Source organism: Oryx dammah, unplaced genomic scaffold, assembly GCF_014754425.2.
Source record: "Oryx dammah isolate SB20612 unplaced genomic scaffold, SCBI_Odam_1.1 HiC_scaffold_4, whole genome shotgun sequence".
In the NCBI taxonomy this organism is placed as follows: domain Eukaryota; kingdom Metazoa; phylum Chordata; class Mammalia; order Artiodactyla; family Bovidae; genus Oryx; species Oryx dammah.
In genome coordinates, this window is record NW_024070188.1 from 29,104,678 (window position 1) to 29,130,792 (window position 26,115).

The 26,115-nt window shown below is 47.1% G+C and overlaps 1 protein-coding gene and 1 long non-coding RNA gene across 2 annotated transcripts in view; both read right to left on the reverse strand.

Annotated features, from left to right (window-relative positions):
* LOC120862530 overlaps positions 1-17,124 on the reverse strand; it is a 28,669-nt gene extending 11,545 nt beyond the window's left edge. Inside the window, exons 1-2 of the long non-coding RNA XR_005720798.1 lie at positions 17,113-17,124; positions 3,942-3,946 (exon numbers count right to left, since the gene is read on the reverse strand). This is a non-coding gene — a long non-coding RNA (uncharacterized LOC120862530). The remainder of the gene's footprint in view (positions 1-3,941; positions 3,947-17,112) is intronic.
* FOXO3 (forkhead box O3) overlaps positions 1-22,563 on the reverse strand; it is a 125,417-nt gene extending 102,854 nt beyond the window's left edge. The window contains exon 1 of the mRNA XM_040238552.1: positions 21,574-22,563. Coding sequence (XP_040094486.1) covers positions 21,574-22,191 — 618 coding nt within the window. The 5' untranslated portion in view covers positions 22,192-22,563. The remainder of the gene's footprint in view (positions 1-21,573) is intronic.
* Positions 22,564-26,115: the final 3,552 nt, after the last annotated feature.

Here is a 26,115-nt window from a genome sequence, read left to right on the forward strand (position 1 = left end):
GAACCAAGTTCCAAATAGGAGCGTGTCACCCATTAGACCAGTGTTCTCTTTATGATGTCCTAGAAGGAAAAAGTTCCTCAGTAACAGAAAAGGCCATGCCTCTTCTGTGAAACTGATCTGTTTTTATTTACAGGCAATTACAAATCTGGAAGCTGATCTTACGTCCCTCTTCCCTTCAGCTGCTGTGAAACTCAAGAGCCAGATCTGTGGGCTAACTCAGCACCTGTCGACTACTGTATTGTCCTCTGGCCTCAGGTTTTATCCCCTCACGCTGCATGTGTCTTACTAAGTTGCTGCGGTGGTACAGAGGAGCATAAACAAACTTTCATTTGAAATTAACACCTTAAGGGAAAGGTGATCTTTGCTTTTCTGCAGGTTTTCTGTGGGGTCGCACAGAGTCGGACACGACTGAAGTGACTTAGCAGCAGCAGGAACAGTAGACTGATGTCTGTTTTTAGACTAGCAATAATAAAGCACAGAGCCTGTACGAATGTGGGATGGAAATGAGGTAGAAGCAAACTCAGGCCTGTGCCCCTCACTTCTCTTCCAGGTACCCCTGAAGGATGCATGAACGCAGCAGCCTGAACAAGGGGTACAGATGCCTGGGGCGGCACACCCTACCACTCTGTGCAAGCCAACGTGGGATGATACCATTTCCAGTGCCTAATTAAAGCAGTTTAGGTTTTCACTGAAGACTAATAGAATAGTAATAACAATAGCTTTTCCTAAGTTGCCCTTAGAAGCACTCTAATGGGAGGTAAAGGCATCTCTAAAACGGGGAGAGCACGCGGCACACCTTGCAGAAGCTCTCTGTCGTCCTGGCGAAAAGAACACAGCCACTCCCCACTGAAGCACCGACCAGGGCACGGGATGCTCCAGAGGGCAGAGGAGCCATGCACGCGCTGCCAGCCGGCTCCAGATCCAACAGTCAGCGACTGGTCCCCAAGCCGGGGGACCCGTGGACCCCGACCCACTCTGAGATTGGTCAGGCTTCGACACAGGCACTTTCAGCAGAAGTCAGACTCCAGATGGGAAACCTTTGCTCCACAGGAGCTGGAAAATACGACAGCAAAGATCCTTCGTGGTGTGGAGACTCTGCAGACAGCAATTCCTGGCAGCAAAGCAAGAGTAAAAGCTGTAGGCTCATGAATTTAACTTCCCGTTCAAAGGGGACAGCTCTGTGACCCTGTGCAGGCTACCATGTATCAATTTCATCACTAACCAAACAGAATAAAGAGTCCTGCCTTTCACTTCCCATTCTGATGGGAGCTATTCAGGGCTCCTTAGGAGAAGCTATCATTATTATTACTCTATTAGTCTACAGCCTCCTAGGTTTTAGCCAAATGAAAATCTAAACCAATTTAAAAGTACATGTTGGACTCAGCACCACCCGAAATTGGCTCTGCGTCCTGGTAAATGTTGAGTTTCCAGATGGCACAATTCTAGGTGAAACCATCAAAAGACTACATAAGTGCTGTGTATCATCCTGCGCCTTCCACTCATCAATTCACCCAACGCTTGGCACTTTAGGGGTAAGCCAAGGAACCTCCTTTACAAAAAGCAGACTTAGTCTTCTCTTGGGGTTACACAAACAAACAGCCAAGCCAAAACAAAAGGAAGAACTCCCTCCTCCCCAGACCCTGCTATCTGTCAAGCCGGGTCTGTGTTCTATCACTTTTCCTTGAGGGCTGCAAAAGTTGTGCAAGAATTCTTTGATGACTGTGATACTTTTACCAACGAAAGAAAGTGAACTCCAACACACTGCACTGTGAGAAGTCTCCTTATCAGAGGTGGAAATAATGAAGGATGGGCAGAAATACACGCCGGGATGCAGAGCTCAGCAAGACTGCCCTCCTTTCCAGGTGAGACAGACTCTGGGCCCAGAGGGGCCTTGCTCAGTGCCGCCTCAGCAGACAAAGGTCAGCGTCCTGTGCACATCCCTGTCATTCAGCCGACCAGACACTCACTAGGCGGTGCCCACTTACTTCTACAACCATTGTGGTCATCCACACATCACCCTGTTGGCTGAGTGAGAGCAGATGAATGAATAATCATGGCTGCAACTCATCTAAAGGTCCATGTCGTGTGAGCCCTGGTAAGACCTAGACCCTGGCCTAAGCTACAGAAGCCAGTACCACTGCCACCAACCTGCTGGGGAGGGACCAGAGCTTCCAAAAACTTGTGTGGCTGGAAAATCTTACATTCACGTGAGCTTTAGTCAGATAATTTGCTGTATTTTTAGTTCACTTTTAAGGCACATATGGATTTACTCACCACATTAGAAATCCTATTTGCTACAGACCTGTAAATAATCAGCACCAGGTCTGAGAGCTCCCAGTAACATTAAAAGTAACTAGAAGTGGCACTTTTCCTCTCAATGCCAAAGCCAAAGAAACTGCTTGTTTCAAAGACTACCAAATTTCTCCAGTGCCTACAAAAGAGCTTAAACATTATCAATCGGACTTTAATAGTTACAGAAAGCTGCTTTGGGGACTTAATTCTCAATAAAAGACTCCCAAGTCTACCCAACAGATGTAATGTACAGGCTGCCCGGCATTAAGACCAATGGAACCAGGAATATTCCTTGGAGCAATTCGCTGCCAATTAAAACCACTGACCCAGGCAGCAGTACCCACTCCTCCAGCACAAAGTAACTAATTCTTGGAAACATTACATGCAGTGCAACTCTTTCCCATAGTCACACACCTCCAAGTTACAACCACTTAAGAAAACTTAGGCCCCAACCACTCTGGATTATACAGCTGCTACCAGGCCGTCATTCTTCAAGGCCTGGAGGTCTATGAGGCAGCATTTTGGCTGCCCGAGGGTCTCCTATGGGTACACTTCCACAGAATGCCTCCACACTGGCTCTACCTTGTTCCTCCCTGGAGAATAAATAGTGTAGGGCTGTCCGAAATGAGGAATCTGTCCAGGCAGGTATTAGCCGGTGCACAGACCCTCATGAGACAGTGGAGCAGGTCATCCTCTGTAAAAATGACTGAGCGGACCACTGAGGCAGCTCACAACTAAGAGTGGCCTCCCTGTGTGCTTTGTATCTCTCATCCTCAATTTCCTCCTCCAGAAAATAAAGGGGGAGATCAGACAACATCCGAGACATTCAGTCCTGGAACTCAGAGGTTCCAGCATCAACTTAGCATCAATTTGTTTCTCAGATCAGTCCTTTCCCTAGAAAATCCCTAAGGAAGCAGGGTCCGGGTTAGATGAACAGGGAGATGTTGGGTACATAACGTGGGGGTGCCCAGAAGGGTGGTCTAGCTACCAAGAGTCAGGAGTAAAGGGCTGGTAGATGTGGAGTCCATCACACCTCACACAGGGGTGGAGAACAGAATCGAGGGCTGGACTGATCTACTGCACTGTTGGTTTTTTTGGTTCCTATATGAATATCCAGGAAGAAGGGGAAAACAAAATACCGAAAATCCGTCCTGAAAACTATCTCTTCAAAAAAGAAATAATCCCATTCCTTAACATCTTCTGAAGGAGGCGCTCACCATCTACATGATGAAAGCCTTAACTAGAAGGTATGAGGTTAAACAGGGTTAATGCATTATCTTACAAACACCTCCTTATTTTCTATTTACATGCAAAATGCAAATTTTTCATTTTAAACACTCCTTTTAAAAATATTACTAGTTCTACAATATTGTAAAGTAATTAGCCTCCAATTAAAATAAGTAAATAAATTTTAAAAAATACATTACTAGTTCTGACTTCTTACAACTAGATACAAAGACCTTCATGTGACTTCTGGGATGAAAAACTATTTCCCACCAGCACCTGGGGCTGGGTGTTGTGGCCTTTTTAGCACCTGCTTCCCCTCCACTCCCAGGAGAAGTCACAAGCCCACTGGGCCTGCCCCTCACATCTGGAAAACAAGATGTTTAGGATGAGCCCTGTGTTTAATCTAAATGAAGCTGGTACACACTTGCTTCTATGGCTAGTAAATAAATGGCCTATACCAAACCAAGAAAGAAAGGTGATTTATCCTTTTTCCTAGGGCTCTGTGTGTGTGTATAACTTCACTTAAATCTGGTTTGCAAGCAGTTTGAAGAAAACAGGCAGTCTGGAGAGGTCCCATCCCGGCATAGTCACACTCCACAGGAGCGCAAGTCTTAAAAGGCTTCTGTGCTCACTATGGATGCTTGTCCACAAATACACACTGAAGTCTGTTCCTCTCAGGTTCTGAAAGTGACAAGCCAGGTGTAACACATCTGCCTCAACTTTAATAGAAGATCATGCAAACTCCCCTCCTTCCTCTTAAAACAAACTGAGAGAGATGGTAGGAACAAACAGCCCAGTGAGATCTCAGGCAGTTCTATAAAATCAAAATCCCTAAAGCTTGAAGTACTGGCTGTGGAGTTTATTTAGTCAATGCAGAGATGTGTTGATAGAGGTATCCCACCTCTATCCCTTCCCAACTGTATGGCTTTGGCTGAGTCACGTAACCACCCTATCTATCAGTTTCCCCATCTTAAAGAAGAGCTAACATGTATAAAGCCCACAACAGTGTCTGGCACATAAATAAGTGTTCAATTAATAGTAGATTTTAGTTACAGCATGAAAATGATGCATCAACCTAAGGCTATGCCTGCACACATCGCATCCATTCGCACCAGTACAACTCAAAGATACAATTGTTGGGGGATAGGGATAAAAACTTTCTAGCTTCAACTGTGACTTCTTCCATAGAAGTCAGGACTCAAGGACCATATCCTCAAAACCAGAGGCCTCCATTACCACCTGGCAGAGGGGATTTCTGAAGACGGGTTGAGCAGACCAACACCCCTTACTTCTATCTTCAGATCTGGGCCACTGGAGCTAAAGACTCAGACCCCTCTGGTCCTTGGGTTGGGAGTCACGCCTTCTCCATGGCTGCCAGGCAGTCTTTTTCTTAGGAGCCTGGCTGGCCTGGCTGTTCCTTAAAGCACTGTACTCCTCTATAAATGCATCCTTAATATCAGATTTTTTTCCAACATACACCACCACCAGCCCACTCGCCGAACATGCAGGCAGCAGTCCATTCTTCAGGAAAACTAAAATGGAAATGAACTAACACGTGTCTCTTCATCTGCTTGCAGCGGCCGCTTTGGGAAGCATCCCCCCATGTGGGACACTCAGGTTTCCACCAGCTGACTAACGTGTGACTTCTTTAAAAGGCCTGAGCGCTCTCCTGGAGTCTAACTTTGAATGCTGCTCACGGTGTTAATGGCACCATATTCGGGACTCTCGTCAAAACTCTGGCCCCAGACATAAGCCTCTCAACACAGCATTCCCCACTGCTGCGTGAATCTTCTGATGTTCTAACAATAGAACCTGCCTTCTTGATCCTTCCCAAGAATCCTGGTGAATCTGAGGAGAGTAACTTGCCTGCCCTCCCCATTGCCAAGAAGAAAACCCAGATTACTGTCCCACTAAAGCTCAGCATCCAAGCTGAGTCATCTCAGGTAGACCTTGATACAGAAAATGGTATCTACTCAACTGCAGAAAAATTTGTAATCCAAACTAATCCTATTTTTTTTAATGTGTCAGATATATGAGTATTTATGAATCTCAGGCAACATCCTGAAGCAGCTGCTAAGCGGTCCTGCAATGAACTTCTAAGACCCGGCCAACCCCCTGTTCTTTGCACTATTTATATTCCTAAAGCCAATAGCTATGTTAGATACAGCTGATCGTGAGGCCCTGTTTAATGGACTACAGAATCCAATGACACTGACAAGCAGCGATTAGCCGGCTTGGTCTCTGCCTAGCTTCACCTTGTGGTAGGAGAGGCTGAGCACCATTTAAGGCTCTGAGCCAAGATCCAGGCCTCACCTCTACCTCAGCATCTCTCTTCCTTTCACTTCACTCGCCCTCTCACACTGATTACACCCAGCACATTTTAATCTTATCTCTCCTCCACATGTCCCATGTGTGTCTGTGGATGAGTCAGGCTGATGTCTAATGCTGGTCTTAAACTAGGAACATTCCCCAAAGACCAAAACAAATAAGCACGGGAAAAGATCACCAAACAACAAGAATCCAACCTAAACATAGTCCTCTGAACAGAGTATATGCACCAGGGTGAACACGTGGCTTCCTCTGTGCATCGGAGCGGATTCTTTATTACTGTTGTCTGGGGGAGGGGAAAGGACTTCCCCCATGGTTCAGTGGTAAAGAATTCTCCTGCAATGCAGGAGCCAAAGGAGATGTGGGTTTGATCCTTGGGTCAGGAAGATCCCCTGGAGGAGGAAATGACAACCCACTCCAGTATTTTTGCCTGGAGAATCCCATGGACAGAGGAGCCTGGCAGGCTACAGTACATGGGGTCACAAAGAGTCAGATGTGACTGAAGCAACTTGGCAGGAGGTGAGGGGGAGGCTGGTGACCTTGACTGCACAGAAAGCTACACAGCAAATGAGGATCTGTGGATAGTCTATTCTAGGGCCAAGAACTCTGTTACATCTCCACAGATACCACTGCAAGCTCTCTGTTCATCTTTTTCAACTCTTTATCAGGCCTCTGAAGTCAAGATGGTAAGAAAAATTTGATTGTTGACTCCTAATCTGGACTCAGCGGATGACTAAAAGCAGTGGTTCTCAAACTTAAGCTTGCAGCAGGATTACTTAGAAGCCTTGTGACAACACAGATTGCTGGGTCTAGAATGTCTAAGTCAGTATGTTTGAGGTGAGCCAAGAATATGAATTTCCAAAAAGTTCCTAGGTGATGCTGCCGCTGTTGGTGTGGGGACCATGCTTCGAGAAGCACTAGCTTAATGCATCAGAACATGGTAGAACCCTCTAGTACAAAAGATTAGGCTGCACAAAAGAGGAAGAGTGAGTTTATCTGTCTCAGATTTCAAGAATCATACCATAACTTGAACTAGCAGCATCTCTTCTTACAAATTCCCTAACACTTAAAAATTAAATAGGGTCCAGTGGAGACTAGAAAAACAAGTGGGAGCTGGAAAACTTTAAAGAAACCACATTCATTTACACAAAAGAAAGTAGAGAAGAAATCCTAGTTAAACACAGTTTATCAAATAATGATGCTCTTGTCTTAGAAGTCAACTGTTCACTTAGATCCCAATTTGACAGCACTCCTCCCTTTTTATATGGAACTTTCAGGGAGTAAATTCACCTTGTAACCTCCCCACGGAGGAGAGGGTGGAAATAGACCTAAAAGTCATCACTAAACTGGCTGATAACTTCCACAGTCAAAATCTCTCATTTTTTCTAAAGCAATGTTCTCAACCCTAGCTGCACACCCGTAACTACCTGGGAGCTTTAAAAAATACAGATGCCCAGGCCCTACATTGAGAGATTCTAACCTAAATGGTTTCAGACTGGACCTAGACGGCAGTGTTTTTAAAAGCTCCCTGTGATTCTCAAATACAGCCAAGGTTGAAAACCACTGATGCAGGAGAAAGGTCCCAGAGAGATGATGGATGATGGGAAAGAGGGAAGAAGGACAGGAAGACCTCTTCAGCTAATGTCTAATGACACAAAACAGCAAAGAATGGGACAGCAGCTGGGAGCAATTAGAACAAGTAAAACGGGCTCTTAGATTCTGAGACTGAGCTAAGGCTCAACCCAACACTGGCAGTCTCAGGTTCAAAAATCAGAAACAGCTAGATAATCAAGGAAGTGCCCTCATTTGTCAAAGACAAGGCTTCAGTCCAAAGGAAATACTAGGAAACCCTTTTTTAAAAGGGTACTATTTTTTTCAGAAGTTAATGAATAACTAAACTTGAGGCAAAGAGCTTTAACGTCTCACAAGGTTCAACTTAGAAATCATTTGCCTGAGAAACAGTAAAATGTATCCTTGACTAAAATTACTTTTTTTCCCAAAAGGGTGGCAAAAATGAAGAGATGACAGCAGTAACTCTCAGAGCCCACGGTAATCAAAATTATCTCCCCACTAACCACACTGACAAGTGAGTTTTCAGAGCTGTAAAATCATGTGATGCAAATGATAAAACCAAGATAGAGTTATTTTCTTCTCTTCCTTCTTGACTAAGCACAGAAGCATGAGGTAACAAGCTAGAAAAGACATATGAAAGCTTTATGATCCTGTTTAAGATAGAATGATGAACACAAAACAAAGCAGTTAGAAGAACACAGTGTTGCTGGTCAGTGGACACAGCAGGAATCTCAGCTCAGGTAACAGACAGAAGTCAGGTGAAAATTATCCGTGCTCACAGCAGGACAAACACTGGGAGCCCAGAGAGCAAAGCCCAGATGTTATCCCACTGTGTTAACAGTTAAAACTTACCCATCAATTTAAAGCCCTGATGTGATTAGAAAACCAAGATGTGGGGAAAATATGCACCTTAAAAACGAGCATGGTAATTTTTGATAAAAACATTCATTTGTGAAGTCATTATGTTAAAACCAAATTTGGAGGATGGCAGTTTTTACCACCTCAAGTTGTTGCTATTGGTCACTCAGTCGTGTCGGACTCTTGATGACCCCGTGGACTGCAGCCCACCAGGCTCCTCTGTCCATGGGATTTCCCAGGCAAGAGTACTGGAGTGGGTTGCCATTTCCTTCTCTAGGGGATCTTCCTGACCCAGGGATCGAACCTGTGTCTCCTGCATTGCAGGCCGGTTCTTTGTGGCTGAGCACCAGGGAGCCCATAACACCACAAGTTAGCTCTCCTAATTTGACACATGGTGCTTTACTTAATTCAGTACTGACTGCTGCTGCTACTGCTGCTAAGTCACTTCAGTCGTGTCCTACTCTGTGCGACCCCACAGACGGCAGCCCACCAGGCTTCCCTGTCCCTGGGATTCTCCAGGCAAGAACACTGGAGTGGGTTGCCATTTACTTCTCCAATGCATGAAAGTGAAAAGTGAAAGTGAAGTCGCTCAGTCGTGTCCGACCCTCAGCAACCCCATGGACTGCAGCCTACCAGGCTCCTCCGTCCATGGGATTTTCCAGGCAAAAGTACTGGAGTGGGGTGCCATTGCCTTCTCCTCAGTACTGACTATCCACAAGTTAAGTTGGAACATTCCCCGATATTATGAGATTATCAGAATAAATCCCTCACCTCCTCCCAAACAACACCTACTAAAAGATGCCTACAATCAGATGCCAGGGAATTCCCCTACGGTTCAGTAGTCAGGACTCCATGCTTTCACTGCTGAGGGCCCGGGGTTCAATCTCTGATAAGGGAACTAAGACCCAGTAAGCTGAGCGGCATAATCGGATGCCAAATTTCACCTTGGTGACTGACGTGAAGGTTGACTGTGGTGAAGCCTAACATGTGGCCCAGATCACCTAGACTTCCAGCCTGGAAAAAAAGGATCTTTCATGTAAAGGAAGGAGACTAAACAGGACTGATTTAGAAAATTCAGTTCAGCACAGGGCACACATCTATTCAAAGAGGAGGCAGTAAGCTTATCTCTACTGGACAGGGTTGGAGATAGAAGGCCTGATCGAGGCCACTAATTTCAAGAAACAGTATACTAGCTCACCTAGGAAGCTGCCTATCCAGAAGCTTAAGAGCCCAACTGTGCTGAAGCAAGCCACTCACAACTGTGTCAGCCAGAAGACAACTTTGAAAGAATCGGGCCCATGACATTTCTAAGGCCCATTCTGGGTTTCTCAGGATTACACAAACGATACCCCCCAAAATAACTGATCATTGTTCTTAAAAAAAATTCACAGGAATGTCTGGGGCTCAGTGTCAATTTTTACTTTAAAAAAAAAAATTTACCTTGCTTAAAATGTAGTCTGTGGGCCATGGTTTATTTATAATCATAGGTATATTCATAAATGGCAAATTAATGCTGTTAATTGGACTATTCTGACAAATAGTGAATAAAGGCATGTTCCTTCTCATTCTACCAGCTGGGGAAGGAAGGAAGGAAAAAAAAAACCAAGGTACTCAAATACAGACCAAGATGCAAAGGTATGATGGGTGAGATTAACAAGTCCTTGATTGGAAACGAATGCTGACGGAAAACTCCGGACCAGCTATCATACACGGTGAAAATTCTAGAAAAAATAAACAGCAGAACTGACTTTTAAAGTAGGTTGAATTTTAAAGGAATTTACCAACAAGAAGTTCTAATGGAAAGATGTCGAGAGAGTGTTTTTACTTTATGAAACCATTTACAGCATTAGAAGTAAAACCACATTAAAAAAAAATTAAGTAAAATAGAAATGAAAATTAAAAAGAGAAAGGAGAGGAAGGTAAGAGAAGGCTTTAAACATCATTCAGCCAAACTTAATGTGAAATATGGAACTGAGGCAATTATTTAGATAATTTATGATGAAAGAACTATCATTTTTTAGAAATTAATTATTATGACACTTTGGGGGGAAAAAAGCAGTTCTGAAATTTGAATTATGTGAATTAATGGCTTAACTCTCCATTTGATCTTTTTAATGTAATACCAATTTTCAAGGAGACATCTAACAAGCTGTATTGGATGTAATGCTATGCCCTCCTTCAACTTCAGGTTTATACCCAGAGTTGTATCTTTAAAAGTCCACAAGGCCAAGGCCACCTTCTTTGTAACTGCCTTTGGCCCCACCATGCTCCCCACACCCTTGGCTCCCTCAGTTATCAGGCAGAGCCATTCTGCTTGCCCCACATTTATCACGGGGTTTCAGTCTATCTTCTGGATACTCTCCAGACACTACTCATCTATCTTTACTGTGAAACTGAGAGTTCTAAAATTTTTTCCAACACACACATGGGATTAGTCTTCTGCAAGCTGTATTTTATCTCAGGGCACATGGATGCTGTATTCCCATGGCCAATTAAAACCATCATTTTAGGTCCTACTCATACATATTCTACCTTGAAGACAAAAGCATAAGTGCCTTAATAAGATAAACCCTTTAACCTGGCCAGCAGCTTGCATTTTGCAACATTTTCTGTGTCTGTCTTGCCTTTAAATGTGTTAGTAACTGCGAAAGTATGCTTAATATCTCACAAAATATGCTTGATACCTTTAATTTTGAGATCTGATTGGGCTTCGACCACACTTCTGCCAGAAACCTTTTACAAATGTCTTTTTTTTCCCTGAAATCCATTTTTCTTGGTGGTATTATCTCCATCCATCTACCTACCTGAAGCCTACAGAAGCACAGATACACCCTGTTCTCCCAAGGCAGAAATTTCTCAGAGATAATAGCCCAGCCCTAAGGATTTCCACACACTATGGTATCACTCTATTAGTTCTGAACACTAGTACACTATCTGACTCATAGTAAACCATGGTTAAACAGTGGTTTACTAAAGCAGCGTCCAAACAGAAATAGAAATCCCCAAATTAAATTGCTCTACTAAGAGCCCAGGCACTGATTGGATTCTTAAAATTATTCACTCAGACAAAATCAAGGGCAGGAGCCTAAATCATGGGTCTGTGTCTACTCCCCCTCCAACACAGAGAGGTATCAGTTACCCCGAGTCAGCCACAGTCCAGAAGATAAACATTCAAGACAGCATTCTGAAAGATTAACATCAGGACTGACGGTAATATATACGAAGAATGTGGCACATAGTAGCAACTTTTTCAATGGCAGCTATTTACTTTTATTGTTGTACTCACCACCAGGCAAAGTCCCACCGCACTCAGGAGGCAGCAAAGCTTAGCAGAAAATGTTGACGTTCAAAGAAATCTTCCTCTGAATCCCAAGCAATTAAACTTCTCTGAACCATTTTCTTGTCTCTAAATTGGGTTTATACTTAAATGCTTAACATGTAGGATCAATATTAGATGTAAAAAATCTACCTGAGTCATTGGCTTATGATAGTGTTCAATAAATCATAGCTACTATTATTATTATTATAACTAGGCTTCAGAATATCTTGTGTCAACTCCTCTTTCTATCGTAAAAACCAAACTGTGTTTCAAAATTGATTTATAATCTTGGCTCCCTTTTCCCAAAATACTATTTTGAAATATGAGCATAAACAGATGTAATTCTAATTCTGAAATACTTCTGAACAATTCAACTCAAACACCTTCACGGTACCTAGAAAACACCTGTTGCTCCTTGAATGAGGACTCCCACTCCATGCTCCTTCAGCACGGCTGGGTTTTGCGGACATAAACGTATACAGAGGGGATGGGAGCCTGAAGGCTCGAGTGTTGACACTTTGAAAGGGCTTGAACCAAGCACAGGAGGAGCCAAGGAGACTCCAGAAAGATTCTGATTATCCTTACTGCCACCATGGACGGCAGTGAATCTGATGGGGCTCTATCTTCTCAAGCCTGACTGGGATGGGGAAAAGAGAATTCTTCAACCTTCTCCTTCCGCTGAGGACCCAGGCTGCTCCCTCCCTGAAAGACTGACTATCGTAGACCAAAGCTCTCAGCCAGACCTTGGCCTTAAACCTCAAGTCCACACTCCCCAAGTACAGCCATTTCACCAGCCTCACGAAGTAGAAACTGAGTAAGCAGAGTGGGAGGGTTAGGAGGGTGCCCAGGATACACGCTAAACGGAGGGCGGAGGGCTCGCTGCAGCAGTTCTCACTGGGAAATCAGAGTAATTCACACCTCCCTTCTGTGCCTCACAGCAGGATGAAGAAAGAAGAAATTTAAGTTACCAGAAAGTAGCCTCGGAGTAATTAACATTTTAATTTTAATCTAAATATAAATTTGGAGGGAGAGGGCAAAATGGGTGAAGCGGGTCAAAAGAGACAAACTTCCAATTACAAAATAAGTCAGTCCTGGGGATGCAATATACAGCTTGGTGAATATAGTTAATACTTAGGTATCTGAAAGTTGCTCAGAGAGTAAATATTAAAAAGTTCTCAACATAAGAAAGAAAAAGAAAAATGTTAACTAGACTTAGTGATGATCATTCTGCAACATGTATAAATACCAAATCATTATGTTGTACACTTGACACTAATGTTATGTCAATTATATCTCAATTTTAAAAATAAAACCTTCTTTTCCTTTTCTCCCCTATCTGCATGTTCTCCCCTTCATGTTCCTCTCTTCCATCCCTGTGCTCCTGTGTGTTTCCTAGGGCTACCATGACAAATTACTACAAACTTAGGGACTTCAAACAATAAAAACATATTCTCTCACAGTGCTGGAGGCTAGAAGTCCACAGTCAAGGTGAGGGCAGCACCATGCTCCCTCTGAAGGCTGCAGCGGAGGGTCCCGCCTGGCCTCCGACCAGCCCCTCGCGCCCCCAGCAATCTGGCGCTCCTTGGCTTGTGACTGTGCTGCCCCACCTTCTGCCGTGGCGTCACGCAGCCTTCTCTGAATCTACCATGTCTTCTGCCCCCCGTCATACGGACACCAGTCACTGGACCCAGGCCCATGTGAATCCGATGACTCCACCTTAATGTAACTACCTCTCTCCAGAGAGATCCTAGTCCCAAGCAAGGTTACGCTCTGAGGCTACAGGTGGACCTTAATGAGGGGGTTGGAGGGGTACTATTCAACCCACTACAGCTCCCAAATTAAAATAAGCCACCACCAGAATACGGGGCAATGTGAAGAGTACGACAAACTACAGAACACAGAACTGCAGAACTTTAGATTACGAAACTGCTAGCGGGTCCATGACTGCTAAATCTGAATTAAGAATAATGGAGGTTCTGCCTTTCTTTCACCTACAGGAAAATGGCATCTTGGAAAACATCAAGAGTCTCAACCAAAAGAGCACTAAAACACAGAGCCCACTGATCCTGACACACTGTGCCGTGTGCTATCAGTTATAGAAGAACATTCACATGTTTTCAAGAGTGAAGTACTGCGACTCCACTGAAAGTGGCTGATTCATGTTGATGTTTGGCAGAAACCAACAAAATGCTGTAAAGCAATTGTCTTTCAATTAAAAAATAAATAAACTTTAAAAAATAGTGAAGTAGCAAAAATATGTAAAACAAAGGAGGAAAATTTTCAGTTAAAAAGGCTTTAATTATTTGAGGATGGGAATTAGACCATAAGTCTCAGAAGACCAAAGTTCCTTTTTTAAAAAGTTATTTTAGGTTTTTAAACACTCTCTCCTCCAAATTATCCTTTTCTAACAATGACATAAGCCTATACAGAAACACTATATATTACAGATCTTTTTTTTTTTTTGGTGTTTTTAACCAAGGTATTATTTTAGCTATGTGGGGAAAAGAACTCGAGATCAGTTTAAAGACATGTGCACTCCCTCTGCTGGCTCTAAATTTAAAGAAAATTCTCAATGGCTGCAAGAGCCAAGTTATTAATTTCACTAGACATCCAAAACACAAGAAAAAATACGATGTGAATTCTCCCACACATGCACACTTGAAAGTCTTCACAGAAATAAATAAGAAATTACAAAACACATACTGAAAACTGTCAAAGGCATCTGCTGGAATTATTATGGGTTCACTCCAAAGGAAAGCTAACGCATTTTGTTTGTCTGTGGCAGGGGCCACTTCCCACCTTGGCCTTCCCCTCTACAAGTGAGCCACAGCTTCCTTGACCTAAGCTCACCTCTCCACTGCAGAGTGGGGGTGCATTTGGATACCCAGGCATGGTGAGCCCCAGAAGATAAGCTGGCTTCTTCACTACACACAATTATGAGAGGACCAAATGAGTGCAAGTACCACAGGCCACCAGAAAACTTCATCTACTTGACTTTGTACCGTTATCTCATAGTTGGCACTGACATGCTGCAGAGAAAAAGTCTCAAGATTAAAATCTCCCAAAAAGGTCCAAGTGAAAATACACATTCTGAGGCGGGTGGGAAGCCCAGCTTGAAGCATACTCCATACATCTGTATTTCACCAGAAAGGAGTGATACATCACAATATCCTACAGATGCTTGCTATTTTACTTCTTTTTCCAACTGGGGAAATTGTAATACTGAGAAATGGAAGAGAAATGAAAGTCGTTCGATCAAGAATGAAATGGTGAGAGATGCTGAGCCTGTCTGGACACTGATTTGATCAGAATTGGGGTCTGCCATGATAACCAGTAGCCAAAACACCTATTCAGAAAACCACCTCGGAAGAGAGGCAGGCTGGCCCTGGACAGGTCCAGCTCAGACTGCCCACTCTCTCTTCTTCCTTCAGCTGCGACTTGTATTTACCAATCCATTATGTAAAACTTCAAGTACATCTGAGACTTACATCTGCAAACGCAAAACACTCTGGACAACTTAATTTTACACCAGAGCTCTGCTTCTGAAGTGGATATGTATATTTGGTGACTCTTTCTAGACAGTAATACTGATGCTGCATAAAGTATCAGTACACACAGAAGGGTCCACACACAGAAGGAAAACATGATTTCAACTTTCTCTTCAGGAAAGGTCATCCCAAGATCAGGTTTCTCTCCGTTTCTGTGATGGGTAACGACTGGCACTGATAAAGTTTTCAGGGACTTCTCCACTAGGAAACAAGACACTAAGAAATGCCTTAGATAGTACAGCCCATTTCATAATTACATGACATCATATCGATACCAATACTAGGAGGTCTGGACCACCTTCGTAGCTACAAGTATCCAAAAGATTCTACACATGACATCACTCCACTCCTGAGTCACATCATCCCCCTTCCAGTATCACTGTCCCAGAACGAGGCTAAACTCATGGGCTGAGGACATAATCAGCCCAAAAGCAGCTCCAAGTTATCAGAAATGTTTTTGTCTGGTAGGCACCTTCCTTGCTTTCAAGGTTCTTACACTGTTCTTGAGAATATATAGGAGTCACAGAAGAATGGCAAAAGGAACAGACAGAAGTCAGGAGGTGGGCAGGGTAGGACGAGGTTGAGAGAATAGGCTTTTCCAGCAAGGTGAGCTGAGTGCTGATAAAGAATGCAAAAAGAGAAACACAGCTACTCTCCTGCTGGCCAGCCAATCTAAACGATGGGGGAGGGGAGCCGAGGAGAGAAAATGAAGTAAGAGTTTGCAGAAATGGAGGCACTGACTCGAACAGCTGTGAAACCACAATGGTTAGCAACAGACATTACAGAACTCTGGTGCCCTGGGCTTACAAGGACACATTTAACTCCACCCCTGCTACTTCTGGGTCCCTGAGCTAGTCACTCACATGCTCCTGCCTGTTTCCTTACTTGCAAAATGAAGTATTTAGATAATCCTTAAGACTTCATTTAGTTTTTAATTTGAGACAAGAAGTCATGCAGACAATTCGACTGTGTCAAGGCTCCACATCCACTCCAAGAGGCTGGTCCTATGTCGTGACCCCATAAGACAGAACTGGGGACCCAAGATGAGTACAGGGCTACCAGAGTGCTCTAATTCCAGCTTCTCCCCAAAAGATCCAAACTACAGGAGCCATGTAACAGAGGCCCTGCATCTCCTAAACAGGCTGAAAATTATGGTCTGCAGAGAGCTAAAGGCCAGCTCCAAGCCAGGGCCCAGCATCCACTTTGCCATTTGCTGGTGACTTCCCCGCAGAGAGCCGGAGCACTAAGGAAAGCAGAAGCACAGGTGGGAAAAAGGCAAAGAGAAGGGGCAACGATGACAAGTTTACAGGGCACAGATTTGCATGTTTATTTTCTGTCTTCCCCCAAGAGAACACAAACTTCTGTGAACTGGAACCTTATCTGCCCTGTGCTACCACTACACCCCTGGGCCCGACAGAACACCCTGCACACTGCGTGCCTGTGATAAATATTTGCTGAATGAATGAAATGGCATGAGATGCAAATAAGTAAAAAGGGTTTTCTCTTTTCAGTCTTTTACTCACCTACTGTGCACCAGCTGCATCACCCACTGACACAACCCACCTGCATGTATGTCACCCCAGCTCTTTTTATAGCAGCAGCAAGTCCAAGTGGCCCTCAGGGCGCCTCCATGTGCGATACAGGAAAAGGTGAGGAGAAAACCGAGGACTCATAAATAGGACTGAGCCTGTTCCTCACAGACAAGACAAAAGAGTATGAAAACAAAATAAATTTCATTCTCTCCAGCCCAGGGAATCCAAAAACTGATCGGCAAGGGGTAGGCTGGGTATCTCCTCAGAAGGCACTAGCTTAAACAGTCTTATCTTTGCATTTTTATAAAGATCTTTAGATGAACAGTGTCTGCTAAATTTTTGCAAATCAGGTAAATGATTTTTTTTAGTGAGACAAGGCTTCTTCACAAATTTTCCAAATAAGCATCATAAGTAGAGTATTAAAAAGTTTAACTACAGATGTTCTTCTATGGTATCATTCCCTTAAAATAGAACCCTCCTAAAAACTCCTAAAAATAAGTCTGCATAGTTTCATTTCGTTTTCAAAGAAGGAGATAAACATATCAAAACAAACACTTAACTTCTTTTTAAAAGAGCCTCTCTGTTACATGGGGCTCACAGATCAAAGTCTAAAATGGTCAATTTCTTCACCTCATAGGTCGATGACACAGCTTTGAAAAAGAAGAAAAACAGTCCCCCTAGTGTACTGCCACTGTAGAAAGAGGAAGTATGTTAGTTGAGAATCACTGACGAAGACAGTACTGCCGAAGGAAATTACAAAACAGTATTTCAGCAACAGGGGCCAAGCTGAAGACAGATTCCTCGTACAGCACAACCCTAACTGGCCCTTTAGTGAGTTAGTCCAAAAGGTGACTGGGGTCAAAATCAGAGGCCAGTATGAAATTATTATGCCTCTGTCGTTTTGAAATTGTTGAAAATATTTTTAAACATAAAAATTGCAGTTAAAATAACATCTTTAAAAAATACAGTATGGTGAAAAGGAACTGGGTGCATTCATCTAAAGAGCTAGAACTGTAAGGACATGAGCAAGTATTATGTGGCAGGCCAGCCCTCATCTTTTAACCTTGCGAAGAATCGGCAAGAGGACGCATTCTCACATGAAGGAAGACTCGGTCACTTGCAGCAGCAGCAGTTCTCTCACATTTGTGAAGTTGTAGGAACCACCACAGAAACTCATAGCTGCCTGATGTTATTGTGCCCTGACCCATGGGAAGTACTGATGAGCGGGCGTGTGCAGGAGAATCAGTGAAAAATGGGCCTCACCAGGTAAACTCTGGAGTTCTAGAGGTCTGCCTGAGACAGGAGGAAACAGAGACCTCACCAGCTCAACTATGGGTGCAGCGCAAGTAAGCTTAATCTGAGTTAAAGGAAATGTAACCTTTTCCCCCTTTAACCACATCTGATTATTCATTTCTACTTTAATGCCTGAGGTAAGGGAACCTGCAAGATAGCTATCACCTTTCTCCCTGGCACGGTTTGCATCTGACAAATTCAAGTTAACCAAGAGCTTCCTCCTTTTGTTAAAATGGTCCTTTTTTGCCACCTTTGTCACTTCACAGTTCCTAAGTACTCTTCCTGATAGGCACCAGACAGTTTTACAGACACTGTATGCTCCCTCAGCCTCTATCAATAATCAGTCATCTTCCCGATGCTGAAATAATAATCGAGATTTTTTAGATGGAGAGACAAATATGCTTTTTAGGAAAACAACTTCTACTTATGTAAGACTACCCAGTGCTTAGTACATAACCTTTAAAAAGGATCAATTTAAAGAGAAAAAAAACAGTGTAATAAAGATCTCTAGAGCCACAGGCTGCTAATTATCTCTGTATTAACCAGCTGTGAGATCTTAGTAAAGTCATTAACTTGAAGAATCAAGATCTTCACCTATAAAATAAGGGGACTGAACTAGATCAGCAAACCTCATCCTGGCTGTACATTAGAATCACCTAAGAAACTTCAAAAATTAAACAAAAACAACCTCACCAACCAATACCCACACACTGGCCCAATTAAATCAGGTTCTCTGGGTACTGATATTTTTTACAAGCTCCCAGATAATTCTTACATGCAACCAGAGCTTTGATTCACTGGTCTTGATTCTGATCGCTAAGACCTCTTTTCTAATTCGCTCTATGCTCTTAGGGTGATAATTCTAGTTACAAGATCTCATTAATACAAAGGCCCAAAAACTACAAAAGAAGTAAGGCCTAGACGCTGCATACTACACCTATGTGCACACATGACTGGGAGAGGTTAACCTGAATTCTAGACATTTTTAGAAGTTAAAAACCTGAATGTAAAACTCAGAATGAAAATAGTGTGGTTTAAAAGCACACACCTGCTTCCAAATGACTAATCATGACAGGAATCAACTCCTGAAACTTGGATGTGTGGAAATAGGTCACAATTAGCTCCTGACCTCTCCCCTTTTCCCTCTCTTCCACCTCCACTAAACCGCAAGCACAAAAAAAGCTTGGCTATTACTCATAATCGGAATGTGAAACCACAGCCCCAGTTTCAAAGGGCCTTCTCCATCATCAAAGATTTGGAAGTTCTTGCATGGCTGCATCTTTTGGTAAAGATTATCTTGCAAAAACTCTAACTCAATTATATCTCTATAGTCTTCAAGGATTAGTTATCATGTGATAATCAGAAATGGACCTGGTATAAAATTTTAAAGATAAAATATTCATAAAATATGCACACTGTATTAAACATATGACTGCTGGACAGTTTCAATTTACAATGCTTCATAAGATTTTAGTTAAAAAAAAAAATGAGATAGCAGAGAAGGAAAAAACAAACCATGAGACCAAAAAGAGTTAAGATATAAAACCACAAAGTTTAAGACTAGGCCCCAAATCTCTATTGCAGATCCTGTAAGCTACATGAAAATATAATTAATTCAGTATCAATTCACGGCTATTTTTGGTAGCCACACTTTCCCACATAAGTCTTAAAAAAAAAGTTTCAAATGCCATCAACTGGTATTATCTTTAACCATAAACATGATACAAGAAATATTATTTGTGGTGTTAAAATTACTTTCATAACCTTAAAAATCATAAAAAAGGTGAAAACCATTGCTATGTTAACTTTCTAACTAACTTAAAGCTAACTTTTAACTAACAGATTCTCTGCACCAAATCCAAAATACATAGGACTAAATTTCAAGTGTGAGAAATTTGGAAAAGACTCCACACCCCACCCAATCCATCTTCTTAGATCCCACAAATTCATCCCTTCCTAACACTATACACTGAGATCAACCCTTGCTATCCACTTGAAAACTCAATTTTTAAAAGTATCACATCAGCACTGCTTTGAAACAGAATTCTCATCCTTTTCATAAATATCCTATTATCACAAAACTGGCATTCTTTTGCAAAGCAATACAATTGAATTGAACCTAAAATTCATAATAACAGCGTCTGTTCAAGGATGAGATAGATTTGTGGAACAATATCAAAGCACTTGTTTTGCTTTCAAAGTATCAAACCCTTTCCCTATACTAGCTATAAAAAAATTTTAAGGCATATTTCAAGATTTTTTTAACCAAATTAAAAGTCAATGACACTAAATTCTTTAGCTTTTTCATGTACTAGCTCCTCTCCAGTGCTTCAGTTCTCCTCCTAAGGTCAAACTGTTCTTATTTTATACACCCACTGGAACCTAGGAAGTACAGAGCTCCCCACAGACAACAAAGGAAGGGACAGAAGGAGGAAGCAACCACCTTTTTAATTAAAAAAAAAAAAAATCCAACTTGTTACTAGAAGCAACAGACAGAAAGATACATGACTACAGCTGCACAGGGCTCCCTTTAGCCTGGTATGCATTCCTATCTTGGGAGATGGGGCCAGGAGGATGAGGTGCAAGAGCAAAGCCGCTGGGTATCAGCGGCCCAGCAGGGGCACAGGAGTTAATCTCTTTGGATGCCCAATTGCAGGAAGTCATTACATCATAGGCCTTTCCACACCTCTCTCCCTACCACGTGTCCAGTGCTCCAAGAGGCTGAAAACGAACAGTAGAGAGCCTCTCTTCAGGTTCACTTACAGGTAGAAGCCATTACGGTCCAGCCCTGCCAGCAAACCTCCCTCCCCAAGGCCCAGGTGAGGCGCCAGGCGCGGGTGCTGCGCACCTGGACCCCCTGCCCTCAAACAGCGCCAGAATCCGGACCTCTGCGCAGAAGCAGCAGGTGCAGCGAGTCCCCGCTGAGGTAGAAGGGCTGGCCCGTGCCAGGCCCCAAAGCATCTCAGAAGCTACCTGCTGTAGAGACATCTCTGAAGAACAGAGGTGTGGACACAGGCAAGGAAAGGAAACCGGCCAGGAAGAGGTTTACAACCACCGCTTTTTGTAATGGGATTGATGTGTCTGTGGGAGTGAACACCCACAAGCCCGAAAACTTGGGCACAAGGGTTCTCATCCAGGTAGTCACAACACACCAGGCTTCAGCGACTGACTTAAAACCACAAACCCACCCCTCCCAACCCGTCCCCTCACTCCCCCCGTAGTGGCCTCGCCGCACCCCCACGATGGGGGACTTCTACTCCCAAGTTGGCCGCAGACCTACCTTCTCTGCGATGACCCAGGAATCCGGCAAATTCACTCCGGTCCGTCTGTCCTTCCCTCGCCAGTGTCCCTCAACCCCTCGCCTCACCTGGCCATGCCTGAGGTTTCCCCAGGAGCCTTCTCTCCCCACCCTGCCACCTTCGCGGCCGTCCCCGGTTGCCCCTCCTCCGGGATCACATAAAACCTCCAAAGCATCACAGCGGAGGCTCTCCCTGCCAACCCCTCTCCCCCGCGCCCGCAGGAGCGCTCCGTCGAATCGAAGACGCGCCTCGCACTGCGCAGGAGGCCCGGCGGGTCCGGCCGCCCGCCCCAGGTGGGTACGCACCTTCCAGCCGGCAGAGCTGTTGCTGTCGCCCTTATCCTTGAAGTAGGGCACGCACCGCACCATCCACTCATAGATCTGGGACAGAGTGAGCCGTTTGTCTGGGGAGCTCTCGATTGCGCGAGTGATCAGGTCGGCGTAGGACAGGTTCCCCCAGGCGTTCCTCCGCGACGAGCATTTCCTCGGCTGCCCGGAGCCCCCAGCCGTCCCCGGCTGCGGCGGTGGCAGTGGCTGCTGAGGCTGCATTGGTGTCTGCGCTCCCCCGCTCAGCGCGCCCGCCGCGGGGGCTGGCCCGGACCCGGGGTCCTGCCCTCCAGGAGCCAGCAGCCGGGCCGAGTCCTCCAGGAGCAACCCAGAGCCCAGCGGGCCGCCCCCGCCGCCGCCAATAGCCATGGCCGAGCCAGCCCTACCGCCACCGTCCTCGTCGTCTTCATCGTCCTCCTCCTCGGGGATCATGGAGTCAGCAGCCGCCTCCCCAGAGGGCTTGGCCGGGCTCCCCTGGAGCTCCGGCCTCTGCAGAGGCCACGTACAGGAGCGCGGCCGGCTCTGGGGCTCGAACTCCGGGTCCAGCTCCACTTCGAGCGGAGAGATCGGGGCTGGGGAGGCCGGCGCCTCTGCCATCTTCGCCGCCCGCCCGCCCCGCGGCTCGGGCTCTCGCGCTCTCCTCTCGCGCCGGGGCGGGGTGCGGCGGGGGAGGGACGGGGGCGCCGAGAAGGCTCGGGCTCCCAGGCGGCGCCGCCACCGCCGCCGCCGCTACTGCCGCCGCCTGGGGAAGCACGAGAGAAGAGAGAAGGAGAGTTGGTTATCCCGGGCTGGAACCTAGTCTTCTGCGAGTCCTCGCCCGCCGTCGCCGCCGCCACCGCACCGCGCCCGCCTCCCAGGAGCAGGCAGACCTGGAGACGTGCGTCCCGCGAACCTGGCGCAGCAGACGCCGCCCCCAGACCAGGCCGCTGGGGAGACGGGAGCGAATGGACGGGCTCGCACGGGGCACCCCCTCCCCCGCCGCCGCCGGAGCTGCAGGTCTCTCCTGGGCTAGGTGGCTGGGCGGGGAAGAAGGGGGAGGGGCGGGGCGGGGGAGGGGCGCGGGCCGCGCCTTTAAAGCGGGCAGCAGCCGGCGCTGGCGCAGCCCAGCTGCGGTCCGAGTCCGAGTCCGGGCGCGCGGGCGTGCGTTTGTTTATGTTTCGCTCGGGCCCGCTCAAGTGCTTCCCGCGATGCCGCCGCCAAAGTCTGTGGCGTCTTCGGCTCTTCTTCCAGTCCCCGGCCCTGCTGCCTCCGCGCCCCTCTGCCACCCCCTCCCAGCGGAGGGCTCGAGCCCGGGGACGGCGCGGGAAGCTCCTTATTTCCCTCTCCGCCCGCGGGCTGAGAAGGGCAAGCGTGGGTCCGAGCGCAAACGGGCCCTTGTCACTTCCAGAAAAAGGGGAAGCCGGGAAAAAGGAAGGCAAGCAGCTCGGTGGGTATTTGCCAAGGGTCGAGCCGAGCGGCAACGGCCACTTTCGGGGTTTGTGAGGCTTATTCTCCCACGAGCGTTGTGCCTTACACCCCCTTCCCACTGAAGAACGGGAGAAGGGGGCAAGTCGGAACGTAAATCTTCCAACAGGTCAGGAAGCACCAAGTCTCCCGGGCCGCCAGAAAGCTCAGACTAGCACGTTCTTCACCTCCTTGCTCCCGCTGCTGCCATCTTGACAGTTTCCCCCCCTTCACTCAAGTCCTTTAAAAACACTAGCTGGAGAGAAGAGGGGCGCGCACACCGAGTCACGGGGAGGGAAAAGGGAAGCGCCTGGCCCAGCTCAGAAGCAGATCCGGAGTCGCCGGGAAGGCGGTCGACCCGCTCACAGCTCCGGCGCCTACCTCGGTTCCTTCCCCTCAGGGACGAGGGGGGAGGACGCACAATCCCGCGCGGGCCTGGGGCACGGTGAGGAGGGGGCGCGCAACCTCGGCCGAGAGGCGCTCCGGCCGCCGCCGCAGCCCGCCTGAGAAACCGCCTGAGAAACCGCCTGTCAGCCTGCGCCCCGCCGCCTTCCACATTCCTCCTCCTCCCTTCCACAAGCAGAGCGGCCGAGGCAGCCACACAAAGTTATAGACACACGCAGGGTGCCTCAACCTAGGCTGACGGCGGGCGGGCGGGTCCCCGCCCAGGGGGAGGGCTGGGCGGCGGGCCGGGGTGTGCTCGCGTGCGTGCGTGTGTGTGCGCGCGCCCGCCTGCGCGACCCGGTTCCGCGAGGCTGCAGGCTTGAGTGTCAGGGCGCGCGCCGGGACCGAGACTCGGCCGGCTCCTCCTCCCTCCTGCGAGCCTCAACGACAACAAAGCACGGCGCTGGCTCAGGAGACGAGGGAGGGGGGCCAGCAGAGCTCCAAACGCTCAACGAGCGCAGTCGCGTGGCCTCCCAGACTCCAAGCAGGACGCCTGGCACCCTCTCCGTCGCTCCGCCAGGCTCTGGGCCCGCCCTGGTGTCCGGTTCCCCATTAGAACCCGACACCAGGTAACACCCGAGATAAGATGCTGACCGCAGGCGGCAAGGGTTACCTCAGCGTGAAAATACTGGCAAGCGAAGATGTTGGTGTCCTCAGGACTTCGATAAGCTGATGCTCTCAGATTTGATCAGGAACCAGGAGGTTTGCAACTGAGTCTCTAACGTAGGACACTTGACTGCAGTCGTGTTTCGTTTTGCATGAATTTCATGGCCAGCGAGTGGAGAAGTGTAACTAACTCGGGAGAAAAGCAAATTATTCCATATTCCTAAATGCAAGAACAAATTCTGAACACCTGTGAAGGGGAAATAATGAGTCTAATTTTTAAATGATGGCAAAGCAGCTAATTGTGTTTTAAACTTTTTAAAAATAAAGACACTCCTTCAGGTTTAGAAAAACATCTTCACACGTCCTTATCCTACGACAGTACCCAAGTCGTTCATTCGTGCACTAAGAATGCACTACATGCAACACACACACCGAGAGTCTATCAATTTTGATTTATAACTATCCCGCCCCATCCTTCCAAGTCACGAGAAGTATCTTAAGCAGTCGAGAGCGGTCTCGGCAACAACCCCATACACAAAAAGGTCCAACTCAGCGTAGGCAGGAATGAGCCCATCCACCCGAATCCACGCTCCGGGCTTTGCGCAGAACCCGTCACTCAAGTGACGCGCGGCCCCGCCCCTGCACCAAGCTAGTTCGACGCGTACAAACAGATGATGTCATTGTATCCACAAGCGCGTGACCCGGGATCTCTGCGCCGCATTGCCATTCGCTGCGCCGCTCAATCGTCAAGCCATGCTGCGCTCTGACTGGCCGCGGCCACCCGTCTCCAGGCCCCAGACACCTCTCTCCGCCCCCCGCCTCCGCCCCCCCATCAAATAATAAACAATCGAGTAAAATTCGATGGAAGGGAGGAGAGGACAGAGAGACGGCGAACCCAGAAGCCAATCCTTCGCGTGCTGACGGAAGGGAGAGTTAAAAGGAGGCGGGTTTGAGAGGAGCGGGTTGCGGGGGGAAGGAGCAGACCTGAGGCGATTTGTCCCGCCTCGATGAGGTGGCATCAGGGGAGGAAAGTTGGAGAGCACTCTGCGGGGCACGCCTGGTAACGCAGGGGGGCTCTAGGGCCCCGGAGCGGCAGGGCTCAGGACTCCGCGGTGGTGCGCTGCCAGCCGAAGGGGCGGAGATTGGGCCTCGCTAGCGCTGCGCAGGCGGAGCTGGCAGACACGTGCGGGAGGAGGGCGGACGCGCGCCGCACGGGCTCGCCCCGGGCACGCGGCTCCGGGAGACGCGCGCGCTTGTTTACCAGCGCACGTGGGTGTTATTTTTAAATGGAATGTTGTGCTGGCAGCTCGGTCGAGTGGCTGGCTCGTGGGGCTGCCCGCGCCGGCTGGGGGACGCGGCGAGGCCGCGCCGCGGCCTCTTTGAGCGCAGCTCACGGGACAGCAAGGCTGTCCCTGCTACGGGCTTCCTTTGCAGACGGCCGTTTGGGCCTGATGGCGAGTTTCGCGCGCCGTTTCGTGAGAGTTTCAAGCTTCTACGGAGACAATGTGTTCTCGCTGCAGAATACTGCCTTTTGTAAGCCCGGGCTCGGCTCCCTCATTCACATTCCGGAGCAAAGCCACCTGTTTCTTTTCATCCTGGAGGCCGCGCCAGGCTAGGCTCCGTGGCCACCGGCTCCGGAGCAGATTTCAACACACTTAACTGGCACTAAACACCCTTGTCTGTGCCCTGCTCCCTTGCTCCGAATGTCCCCAGTCATCTGTACCTGTCTCTTGGGTGGACATCTCTGCCCGCGAGTCGCTGCGCTTCGTGTGCAGAGCTGGAAGTCTGGAGTAGAGCCGTCTCTGCTTCTAGGGCTTGTTGTGAGTGCGGCCCCTCTCCTCTCATCGTGGGCCTGCCACGCTGAGAAGCCCTGAGTTTACATCTGGTTTATAGCCTAGCAGTGTGGAAGGTGTAGTAGAATTTATTGCTGAGTCTGGTTTTCTGCTTTGCAGGAAGAACCAGGAGGCCTCATCACCTAGGCTTTGCCCTATGGTACAGCATAAAATCCAAAGAACTTTCAGTTGCTTC